Source organism: Fukomys damarensis, unplaced genomic scaffold (genome assembly GCF_012274545.1).
Source record: "Fukomys damarensis isolate Sample0158 unplaced genomic scaffold, DMR_v1.0_HiC HiC_scaffold_5, whole genome shotgun sequence".
Lineage (NCBI taxonomy): Eukaryota > Metazoa > Chordata > Mammalia > Rodentia > Bathyergidae > Fukomys > Fukomys damarensis.
The window spans coordinates 73,577,952-73,590,893 of NW_022900917.1; the positions used below are offsets into that span (position 1 = coordinate 73,577,952).

General features: G+C 41.7%; 1 protein-coding gene across 1 annotated transcript in view; it reads right to left on the reverse strand.

The window, feature by feature from the left end:
- Adcy8 (adenylate cyclase 8) overlaps positions 1-12,937 on the reverse strand; it is a gene marked incomplete at its 5' end in the record, with an annotated part of 218,698 nt that extends 205,761 nt beyond the window's left edge. The window contains one exon of the mRNA XM_019210479.2: positions 12,212-12,937. Within this exon, the coding sequence (XP_019066024.1) occupies positions 12,212-12,937 (726 nt within the window). The remainder of the gene's footprint in view (positions 1-12,211) is intronic.
- Between the last annotated feature and the right edge of the window lie 5 nt (positions 12,938-12,942).

Consider the following 12,942-nt stretch of genomic DNA (forward strand, 5'->3'; position numbering starts at 1 on the left):
ATGACTTCTGTACCAAGCCCCTGGTCTAAATACTCTATACATTATTCCATCTCTTCAATGAACTCCCAGGCTGCTGTTATCATTTCCATTTTGTAGTTGAAGACAATGAGGTACAGTGCAGAAATTTTGGGATGGCATAAGACCTACAAATGGCAGATCAGTCTCTGATAGTCTGAATCTGCATCCTGGGGTGTGATCCTGCTCTGGTGCTTTCCTGGTGGGGTGTGCTGGTCTGGCCCACAGCGATACTCATTATACATACTCTTGCACTGATAGAGTCATACCTGAAGGACTGTTTGTCTTTTTTCAAATTCTGCAGCATCTGCATACCTCTCCTTCCCTGAAACACCTCCAATGATCTCAGATTCTCCACATCAAACAGATGTGATTCTCCACTTCCATGAACATCTTGTATTCTTAACTTGGCACCTGTCTTAGCAGAAGGCTACAAAGAGGCTTCCTGGAACCAATGATAACAAAGTAAACTTTTCCAGACAGAGAAAAGGAAGAAAGATCATCCAAGGAAACACATGCAGGCAGAAGCTAATGTGCAAGAAAATTGTGATGAGGTTCAACAGCAAAGTTGGCCAGTAGAGTGATATGGTGAGAACAAAAGCATTTGGGAGATTGTTGGAGGGGGCCCACACTAGAATAGGAAGAGCACGATGGAATGGCACAGCAACAGGAAGCTAAGCCCTCAGAGTTTCACATCAGTGTTGAGTGTGAAGGAGTTGATTTGTGACACGAGGCTAAGCTGCCTGGTGGTGCCCAGAATGTCAGTGGAGAGCGGGGTCTTAAGCTTAGCAGAGAAGACAACAGAGCTAGGAATGAGTTGTGCACAGATGCATGGTTATGGACCAAGGGAGCTGTGTGACTGTCCAGGGAAATTCATGGCATGAGATAATGAGTAGTCATATGAAATGGAAACTTACGGATCTCCAATACTAAAGAGTGAATTGAAGGGCAAGTCTTGAAGACACCAGAGGAAGAAGAGTACATTGAAAGCTTGCATTGTGAATAATTTGTTCTACAAGTGTTCCTTAAGACAAGCAAACATTTCCAATAAATGTTAACTTGATAAATGAACGATGTCTTGTAACATGAGTAGTATGAGATGCCAAAATCACATGATCACAAAACCACATGAGCCAATAGTTCTGTCTCTCTCTTTCTTGCTGTGGGGGATTATGGATGATCATCTCAATAGGAACAGGTTATGGTAGGGATCTTGTCTTCAGAAGAGGAGAATTTGGGAAACAGTGCAACATTTTGTAGAAAATCACCAGCCAAGTAAGGCTATAGCAGTGTGAGTGATGAGTCTGTTTAACAACAATGCAATGTTATATTTTCACAAAATCCTCAAAAGGAGCCAAAAGTAGTGTCATTGGATAGGTTCCTTGCTAAAGGTGTGCAAAAAGAAAAGGATTCCATTGAGCCAGTAGATAGCTGTGATTCTGTGAGTGATAGTGCAAATTGTTCCGCACAATGACTCTCCTCTTTCTTGTCTCCTTCATACCAGCCATGAAGGTTTGAAGGTAAGTGCAGGTTAACCTGTTTACTTTTCTTTATCTTTTGTATTCTCTTTATTATTTTGTATGACATTACAGTACTGTAATTATTTTTAAGTGAATATTTTTGGGTTGTGGAATGAATCATCTGGATTTCCATTGTTTCTTATGGGGAAATTTGCTTTGGTATACAAGTGTTTTGGTTGTTTCCAGAATAAGTTGTGCTCTCAAACTCATGTTTTCCTGTATATATTACCAGAACTAGACTGTTAGACAGACTCAACAGTAAATTTGGTAACTGCCCCTATTTTGTAAATCTCACAAACCAGCTGGCAAGAAAAACAAAGATGCCAAGAGCAGTGGAACACAGGGCAGGACAAATGGGTTGATAATGAGGTTGCAGTTAGGTGAGATTGTTGGAAGACCCTTAATATATATATATTTACATACAAAATCTGGAAGGCAGGAGAAGATTTGGGGCCAGAGAAATTTTAGAGAAAAATCCATAATATAAAAAGGATGAGAATTTGTGGTTTCTTTGTATTGAAAATGTACTTATATAGTTTCAAAAATATCCAAATGTTCACTGGCACCATCCTTTTTGGCCGTCGTGACTTGGGCAGACCCCAGGAACTGCTTGTGAAGTCCTCATTCACTTGTAGGGGAGGAGGGCAGCACCTCAGCCTCACACAGAGGAAAGGGGGCTTTTCTCCCTTTTTGTGCTCAGTGTGCATCGACTGCCTGGAGCCAGGACCACACTCTCTAGTGGGCTGCTCACCACCAGGTGGCTGGGAAGCCTTACCAAGGAATGCAGGGGTTTTGACCTTGAACTCAGAAGCTTGCTCTCATTGATTTTGTTTCTTGAAATAATGGACAGAAGAATAATGACATAAATGGGGTAATACTCACTGAACTAAAAGCACAAGCCTTTCTCATAACTATTTTTGGACTTTTATGAAGACTCTTAATTAACTGCCTTGGGTTCTCACACTCAAAGTCAGGCTTTAGTGCTCTTTGGCAGCCTGCAGATAAACTGTCCAGTTAGGGCACAACTGAGTCTGTACACGTAGATTTAAGTAGCAGAAGACAGCAGTCTAAGCAACTGTCTAGTTTTTGTGTTTGGCAAAGTCTACTTGATTTGTTCAAGCAGACCAGCACCCTGGACAGAGCATCAAGAGTGTGTGGAAGGTGGGAACACCTTTTTCCCACAGCTGCACCTGTACGGATTGGATCTGAAGGGCGAACATTCAAAAAAATGTGACGTGATGCCAAAGAAGTGATTCCAAAGCTTCTGTAAAGCAAAGAGCTGAGCTAAGAGAGTGGAATTCAGAGCTACATTGCTGAAAAGCAAAGAGAGAAGAGAAGGAGAGTTCTACCTGTGTTAGTACTTGGACCCAACTGTTTTTTTGGACTCAATTTTGTGTGGCTAATCCATTTAATATTTTCAGAAATGGACAAATACCCATGGATAAATTCAGGTCTATAACCATTTCTTTTATTTAAATGATATGTCTAACAGCTTGAATTTTTATTTGCATTATCTAATAACTTCTTTAGTATATGTATAGCAAGAACTCATCTTGTACAAAGGGCATCAGGGGATAATTTTTGGCATGCTCTTACCTGTGTTGATCAGAAAAAGTAATTTGTCTTTTCTAACAGGTTTCTCACTCTATTGTGATGGCTGTGGTTGGAGGGAGTGGTCAGGAAGAAAGTGTTGATCATGATTGTAACGTGACCATTCGCTAAGAACTATGGCATTCAGAGCTGTCCGTGAAGGCTCCAGGGACAGAAAGGGGCACCAGCCCAGTGGGCATGGGAGAACACTGCCATGTTGTTGCTATAGAAGGAACACAGGCAGTAGCAATGCACCAAGGAAAGAAACTTGAGCCTTGCAGGGGGATGTGTTGTCTGGGCTCCAGGGCAGTTCCTCAGTTTATACCGGTGAGGCTCACTGTGAACAGAACAACTGGGAGTTTCTAGAATTGTATACCAGCCTGACCTTGCCCAACAGGAGGCAGGCACTCCTTTGTGCCATGCTTGCAGGACACCAGTCTTGGTATGCATTTAACTTTTGGTAAGGAGAGGTCTAAGTAACTGGTCTCTGGGCCTTTTCCCTGGGGCCCTTCACATTCTCTTCACCAGGGAGGAAGATCCATACCCTTCTATTACTTTTTTCTAGACTCCAACCTTTCTGTTCATGTAATTCCTAAAGGAAATCCACCACAGCTTCAATGTTTCAGACTTTAAAGGGTTGTAATAAACAGAACCTAACACTTACATTTTGTGTAAAATATTTACTGAATCTTGTGCTTCACATGCATTTGAATGGCCAAGTACAAGCTTCCTAACCTCTGCGCTGGAGTCACAAACTCCCTCTTCAAATCTATCCAAGTATTAGCCCCATTTCAACAATAATCTGACCCGTTTAGTACACAACCATGTCCCAGAGCCTTGAACCCACAGACTTTCAGCAAGTATAGAGTGAAAGTTAGCTACTCAATATTCATTCTTATATTCTTACCAATGCACTCCTGAATGTGTTTTGATGGCCAGCAATATCTAATCTATTTTCTTCACCATTTTTTGTGGGAGTAGCCATTGTCACAATTCTGGGCCCTAAAATATAAGTAGGCATTATGAGGCAGGAAGCAAAGGAGAGGTCCTGAATCTAGGGAGCAGATTCAGTTGACATATGACATATGACACTTTACCATTTTTTCTTCTTGCACTTTGCTCTTTGCTTCTTCCTGCACACAGTGTGACCATGCTGGCTGTTAGATGCAGGCCAGTGCCTTTGAATTGACCTTGAAGAAAAGCCCCACCCCCACACACCAGGAATCTCTTTTATGACATCCTCGATAAATTACTGTATATATAGTTTTCCCTTAAAGAAACCTCATCACAGGGAGCTCACAGTAGAAAAGAAATGGTTATACAGCTTCACCATTTAAGAAACCCAAATCTTTCCTGCTTTATGGCCTTCCAATAGTCCTCACTGCATCCCATAGAAGACACACAATAACCAGTATCTATGTTCCCTTTATACCCTTCTACCCTCAGGCTTTCTGGTCATGTTTTTCCTGTCTTCTCTGTGCGTGTGTTTGTGTGTGTGTGTGTGTGTGTGTGTGTGTGTGTGTGTGTTTTAAGTCCCATATATTAGGGTTTCTATGCTGCACTTCTTTGTTCTGAGTTGAATAAGTGTAGTTTGACTATGCAGTGTCTAATCCCTTGTAGTCTGTATTTTATAAGCATGTGAATGCAGCATGTAATCACACAGGCACATCCACATACGAATGAAAAATTTCTGAAACTGTTACTCAAGTCAGCTGAAAACCAGCTGACAGACAAGTACATGTTGTTTACAAAATAATTGGCTATGTTTCTTTTTAATGTGAAAATTTTGCATGGCTATACACTTTGTATAGATATGGCAATTTAAAAAATTTCTCTAATTTACAAGGAAACTTCAAAACATTAATGTGATTTATTTTCATATCTAGCTTGTGTCTTCACTATATAGAACTTTGTTATTTCCTGGCTTGGGAAGTTTTGTTCTTCAAAGACATTTTGTAATACCATGATTTAGACATGTTAGTCACGAAACAGAATAAAAAGGATAGAAAACACCAATAACTAATGGGCGTGCAAGGTTTTATACTTGTTAAAATATGTTATCTAGATCAATACAGTTTAAATTACAGGTATTCATCCAGAGTCTAATACACAACAATCAGAGAAACGAATGCATTTTACCCTGACAACACGTGTCATAAATTCAATTTGTTTGCTGAGAAGGTAGCCATGCGGAGGAATCTGCTGAAAAGACGGCTTTCCTTCTGACCAGGAAGTGACCCGGCCTCCCATGGAATGTTTGGCATCTCCATAGTTAATTAATCCACTTTGCATTCCTCTTCTACCCCACAGGGTGGACTGCAAAGAAAACTCTTGCCAGAGGACAAACTGGCTTCAGAAGTGCTCCTTCAGTGACCTGACTTCTTAAAATAGTCCTTCATAAACAAAACTCACATGAGAAAATTTGAGTGTGTAATGCAATTATATTTCCTGGGGAAGGACAGGGCAGATGATACTGGCTTCCTTTGCTCTGTGTTGGCTGGTGAATGAATGTAGCATTTCTGTATTCTAGCCAAAAGAAAATTCTGGGGAAGATATTTACACTATCTATTATTTGACTAAGTGAGGTTCAAACCTATATATCACATTCTTCAATCTTCAATGCTACAGACACCCTTAGTTTCTGTTACTTTAGTGTGAGTTCAGAAAAAGAGCTAAGAGCTCTTCCACAATCAATCTGTCAGTGAAGTGATACACTGCCTGGCTGTATATTTTGGGCCTACTGGTCTCACAGAGAATCAATATTGTGCCCACTTGGTGGTGAGAAGAAAGGCTTGAGATGAATATTGCAAGTGTCTCCCATGTTCTGGAAAAAAACTCACGTAGGATCAACTTAAATGGACACACTTGTGAAATGAATAAATTAACATCCTAAGAAATATTTAGATAACAGTGAAATGTCATATCAGATTATTGTAGGAGTGTCCTTTGATTACATGTTGCTAGCAACACTGAATTTGGGATAAACTGTTTTTTTTATTCATCTTTCCTTTTAATGCTTGGTTTCCCTTGTTTTCAATGAGCTCTTAAAATGCCATCAATCATCAAAGTGTAGCTATGACTAATGCTTCTGTCCTACTTAGCATGACATTGCAGCAGATGCTCCAGAAGCAGAGTTCCCCCCATCCCAGTGCTCCCAGCTCTAACCTAATTATTCTCTGGCCCACTGATAACAGTCAGGTGTTATTACTGAATATGAAGGAAACAAATTTATAATTCAGTCTGGTAAAATGCATCCCACACAGTCAGTTTACAGCTATCTTGAAATACACAAATACCAAACATACTTGCAACTTTAGGGCAAGATGTCTACAGGCCAGGGCTAAAGGGATTTAATTGGTCATTTCAACAGTCATTAAAAATATCCTTTACAAAGCTATTCTCTATTTTTACCAAAATAAAGGGAGAGAGAGAGAGAGAGAGAGAGAGAGAGAAGAAAAGAAAGGATGAAAATGACAGTTCTTTGTATTTTTCACAAGGAAGAGAGAATAATGCCTCCATTTCTCTGCATTCAGAATCTCTTGGGAAGGTTGACACTCAAATCTGTTTCTGAAAGGCATTTTTCTCAGACATGCTAGAATGTTGCAATTATTTTTTAAGCCTATATAAATTTGCTAAAGGAATATACAGAAATAGAACACTGAGGGTTTTAAGAAACATACACCATAACTAGTGAGGCGTACTAAACTGGATCCTGGTTATAGTGGATATTCATGTATTCTGGAGCATTTACCTTGATGCTGACTATCAAATGGGGGTGACTGGTTACATGCCATTCATTGTGCATTAAGCAGTCACAAGATTCCCTTTGATTTACCTACAACAAACCTTGGACTTAGACAAAGAACATGTAATATTGTACACTTAGGTTTCAGCTGTATAAATGGGGGGAGACGTCTTGATAATTCCATTTTACTTTCTTTGTCTTTGCCAAGGAGTCAGTCTGTCATTTAAGTGACCTGATCTGCGTATGTAATCCAGGCACGAAACCTACTTCTGTTCAAGCTCCCGTTTATCAAAAAATGCATTTTCTTTAAAGGACTGTTTGAGGGCCAAATGAGAGGATAAATGTCCCTCATTATTAGGCTAAGGATCATTACTTAATTAGCATCTTCTGGCTCTAGTCTCCACTGTTTGATTGGATGTGTGTAGGACAGGAAAGAAAACGTTGCACAGGAAATTCAAATCTGACAGCATGACCTTGAGGACTAACTAACCTGGATTTGCATACCTGGCTGTCTTTGCTTACAGAATTATCTTGGAGATATCACCTCTGCCCTGACACTTCTGCTTATCTACCTCACCAAGAGGCACCGAAAACTAATTAGTCACTAGCTGTAACACTTTAGAATCCCCAAGAGGAAAGAAGCATAATGCAGCACTCTCTATGGTTAAACATTGCTCCCTCTCGGTTTTCCAATAACTAAATGATTTTCAACATATCATCACTAATGAGCTGAAGAATGAGAATGAATTTCAAATGCTAAGGGGCCAGGGATTTAGCTCACTGGTTCCGCTGCCTGCCTCGCAAGCACAAGGGCCCAAGTTTGATCCCTGGTACCAAAAAACAAACAAACAAACAAACAAAAAAACACAAAAAAACAAACTGATAAAAAAATTTTAAAAACCTGGCTAATCAAATGCTAGGTAACTCATATTATTGCCACCAGCAATTAAAATAGAGTAAAATGCTAATTATAGCTACAGTGCATCGAATGTATCGACCCTGTGAAAGAATCTAGCAAATATAACCTTATCATTAATGTTTTATTTATGCATATCACATCATCCTGTAATGAATTTTCTGGCAGATAAAATGAGCTGTGAGGAGAAGCAAGCAGTTTAGAAAGAAGTCAGCGTCTTGCAGAGACTCTGGAGAAGGCATTCCTACCATTGGTTCGAATCCATACATGAAGCTGACTGAGGTTGAACCAGGTAAAGTGCAAAGGAGGGGTAACTACAGCCCTAGTGCTGTCTATGGCTGAGCTTCGCTGGGGTGAAAGAAAAGGAGCCTTTCAAACTGGGCTTTGAAACATCTGAAGGTCACTCAGTATTTCCAGTGTCACCCGGCCCAGAAAACATGTGGGTGATCGTGTCTGCCCTGGACACTGATCTCTTTGTTTGAGTGGAAAGTCAGTGATTTTAGCCTAATTGGTAACTGAGTGAAGGAAACATACACCGTCAATTTGCATATGAAGAGTTCCTAAAATGGTCCTTCCCAGGCTCTATCTTCTACCCTCTGTGGGGAGCAATATATGATCCAAATTCATGAGAGTCTTTGTCTTCTCCCATGGGGGTCTACAAATAGGTGCAGCATGGCTTCCTTCAGGAGAGAAAGAGGAGAAGCAGATGCCCACAGCTTGGACTAAGGAAGGCAACCACTGGCTCATTTGTCACCTTCGAAAAGGTCATTCTCAGTGCAGTGAAACAGCTGCCCACATGTGTTGATGTTCTCATTTTAGTTTCTTGATGCTGGAAAATACTAGGTTGAACCTGAGCCATCTTCTTAAAGAGAATTAAGATTTACATGGAGAAAAGTAATACTCCGGTGTTTAAGGCCTTCAGTTGACAAATTTGCATCCAGCTGAGCAAGATAATGTGTTTGTCACAAAGAATCTGTGCCCGGCCATTTTGCCATTTTTCTCTCATAATTTCCCTTTGTTTTTTTCATTAAGTGTTCATTCATTCATTGTATGGGGCATTAAGCTCTTAAGTAGTGAAACAGGTACTCTTCATTCTTAAATAATTTCAAACACTCATGTGTTCAGAGGGATGATGCTTAATAGCTTTCTGACTAAACAATGGCCTTGGAGCCCAGATGTGAATCCTACCCTCATTAGTTACTGGGCTCCTCAACTTCAGGATGACATTTCAAAGTTTCTAATAATTTGTGAGTGTCTTGAAATGAGCATGAAGAATTGTACCATCTATTTTTCAACACTGGATGATGCAAAAGTACTTAATTGCATGTAAAAATATAATTCATTGTGCTTTGAGTCTCTGAAAGGTGTTTATATGCGAGATTGCCTTATAGTTATATAACTTAATTGTGTATTTATGCGTGTGTGTGGTGTGTATGTGTGTGTGTGTGGACAAGCTTTCACCAATATGACACCAGGGGACTTGGATGTTATATAATATTGCCCACATGATGGACAGTCTTGTTCATTTTGTGACTTAGCTGGGTACCTACTATAGGTTTGGCATTTCTCTTGGTGCTGAAGACAAAGTACATATGGCAGACAATATTTCACCCTATGGTGTTTACATTCATTGTTAAGTTGGGAGGAGAAACACGGAAAACACAAGGAAGCTAGTTTAAGATCATGCACATGCTCTTTCTGGGGAGACCAAAAACAAATGAGGCACCTGAGAGAATAGTGTTTGGGAGTCTGAAACACTGAGAATGTACCAGTCACACGAGGGCCTGGGAAAAAAGGGTCTAAGCACGTGTGTGAAGACCTAGAAGTAGGAAAGGGCATGGAACATTTGAAAAAAAGAAAAATGGGCAGAATGTTTGGAGTCTGATGAGGTGCAGAGAAGAAAATATATAATTGGTGAGACAGGCAGAAACCAGTTCAGGGGTTGGAGCAGGCTGTGGCTAGGAGTTATGTGCTCACTCTAATTGCTATTAGAGGGCATTCGCTGATTTCAAGCATAATTATATATACTACTAAACACGAAAAAAAAATCTTTCCTCAAGAATCAGATTCTTATAGAAATTAATTCTCCACCATCTAGGAAAGACGTTTAAACCCTTAGGGGGCGCCAAAGGAAAACGTTCAAAGGAACTTTCAGCACCTCAAGTGAAAGGAGAGCGCTCCGGTTGTTCTTTTGGTCTGGTACAAGGTGATCAACCTAGACAACCAGCATTTACAACAACCATTCCCAAAGAGAAAGCTGAATGAGCTTGGTTTACATGCATCAGGACCCTAGTTTTCCACAGTGGGGACTGTTTAGGCTGGGGTGAAAATGGAAAGACTTTGGGGGTTATTTTTAATTTGCCATCTGGTAGTATTTGAGTAGAGTATAAAACAAATATGGAACCAAAATTTACTCTCTGGATTCATTTGGCAAGAAAAAAATATCTCTATACTTAGAGCTTAGAAAATATTCATAATTTGACACTTAGGATGTGTTATTTTAAATACTACTCCCAGTTTATTTGGTGAAGTCTCTTAGTAATGTCTACCAAGAAAGACTATTGCATGTAAAGCAATGGGTTATAACAGATGGAACTTTCGTCTTGTAGTTCTATAGCTATGGTATGTTGTGAAAAACACTCATTGTGAGTTAGAAGAAGAGAGGAGAAGAAAGAATACGATGAGATGGACAGGAAAGAAAATCAAATGAAGGAAACAGATCCCTTTGGTGTCTAAATCTATAATAAAGAAAAGGCAAGGAGAGTGAGAAGGTGGGGTGTAGGTGAGTAGTAAAGTGCTTGCCTAGCGTGTGTGTGATACTGTGGGTTCCATTCCTAGCACCACCACTGCAGGAAAAAAAACTTTTGGAAGAAAGTAGATTATTTGTATGTACTGGTAGTTCAGATCTGTGCTTATCGAGAGAGAGTCAATGCATTGTATAATTTTACACAATCCTGAACATGGATCTTCCTCATTTGAAACTTCGTTGTAAAAGGTTCATGATGAATTTGAGAAAACCTATGTTCTTATCTTCAACAAGGAAAAGCACATCTGGTCAACCCTGATGGAGGCTCTTATCTCCCTATTTCACACCAGATGATCACAGTCATGTACTTTACATACTCTTTGCTTTATACAGAGACACTTCATAAGGCACTGCAGAAGCAGGTAGTCAAATAAGTAACCTGAGCAGGGGAGCACAGAACATTAGAAAAGCAGCAGGATGTCAAATCCAGCTGAAGCACAGACATCAGCAATAGGCAAAGCAGTATCATGGTGAGGATGATCTAAACACCATCAGTAATTGTCGGTGGTGCTGTGCCTGTTCATCCTAAGAACCATGTATTTATTCATACTGGACTGCAGGGAGAGGGCTTTTAAACTTCTAACATAGAAGTGACTGACAGGATAAGGACAGAGCAGGTACACGCAAAGTGGCCTCCTGCCCAAGCGCCTCACAAAAGCATTCTACTGAGCACACTTCAGTTAACATGTTTCTGTCCTTGTCCAGAAGCCCCCAAATTTACTGTCTTGCTGTCCCCTAGACTTTTTGTAAAGAAAGTTCTAGGCTGCTAATTATCAAATAGATTTAGTGAATTTAAACAATAGAGTCTGTCTACTTTCTCATCCATAGATTATGTGAACTTTGTTCACACAAAAACATCCATTTAATGAGAAAGGAGAATAAACAAGGGGCAGAAGGGAGAAACAGACCTAAAGAATGAGATTCCACCTAAATATTTCAAATCACGTACACCAAAGTGCTCCTCTCCACCAATGAAAACTTGCATTATTTCCAATAACCTGCCATCTTTCTAATCCCAAGTTTGATTTATTCAAAGCACTGAGGTTGGCTCCTCTGAGAGAAGATATGGTCAGTCCACAAGGCATTTAAAAATACTCCCACATAAAACTTAAATCAGGACTGTTTGAAGGACTGATGACAAGATTTGTAGGTAACCCTCGCTGGCAATTGGCTACTTCTAGAACTGAGGATCTGTGGTTTGAAGATACACAAATAGTCAACCCCGACTCCCACAGCCCCTCTTAGCACCATGCTCTGACTCTTATGAGTTAGCCTGTGAATGAATGGGTCATTCTAAATCTGGACATTTCTTTTCCCCTTCTGTTTTCTGTCCCTGAGACTGCAGACTGTGCACCCGAAAGGCTTTCTCAGCCAATTATCAGAGGATTACTCACAGTCGGATTGGAAGGGCAGAGTTGGTAGAAACTTTTAGAGGCCATTTAGTCCCACTTTCTCTAAGAAGAGAGAGACCATGCCACAGACACACAAAGCTTCTTAGGTGTGAGGGGCAACAGCAGGCCAGGGGATGGGGAGGGACTCACAGATGGCCATGCAGCCCTGCCTGCCTGGAAGCTACTTGTAAATAACCCCCAAGGGAGAGGGAGGCCAGCAGGAGTTACCTGATTGATGGAAGTGACTGCCAGGCGGGGGATGACCACTTGCAGGGCCACCTGCAGCAGGGAAGTGCCCAGGCCGGCCAGGATGGCCCAAGTGAGCGGTAGTGGGAGCATGCTGTAGGTGGCAAAGAGCGTGAAGAGCACGTAGCCTATGCCGTCACCCAGGAGCCCATAGCCGAGGCCTGCTGCCAGGATCTGGGTGGTCATGGCCACCCAGGTGACCACGCCGCTGTACTGCAGGTACGTGTGCGAGGTGGTGTCCTTCCTGACCACCACCAGGGCGCAGATCACCACCTCGATGCCAGTGAAGAAGCCCAGAAGGATGCCCTTGAGCGGGTCCATGGGGGCGGAGGCCAAGCTCAAGTGGAGTACCAAGAGAGTGAGTTTGGTCAGTACATCCAGCACGTTCATCACCACCTCGGATTTGCGCCTTTGGCCCAGGAAATAGCGCTGGTAGAGGCGTTCCAGATCCCTAGACTTAAAGGAGTTACGCAGGGTGGGGAAAATGACCCCGCGGTAGCTGTAGCCCCCATGGAGAAAGAAGTCCGAGTTGCTTGGGGCGCAGTCGAGGTGCAGGAAGCCCAGGTCGCCCCCACCTCCGCTGCCGCTCGCGCTGCCGCTGCCGCTGCGTTCCGGGAAGACTTTGGAGCCGCCGGTACTGTGCGCTCGCTCTCCCGGGCCCAGTGCATAGAGCGGCAGGGCGGAGTCCCCCGCTAGCTGAGGCGCGTGGTGGT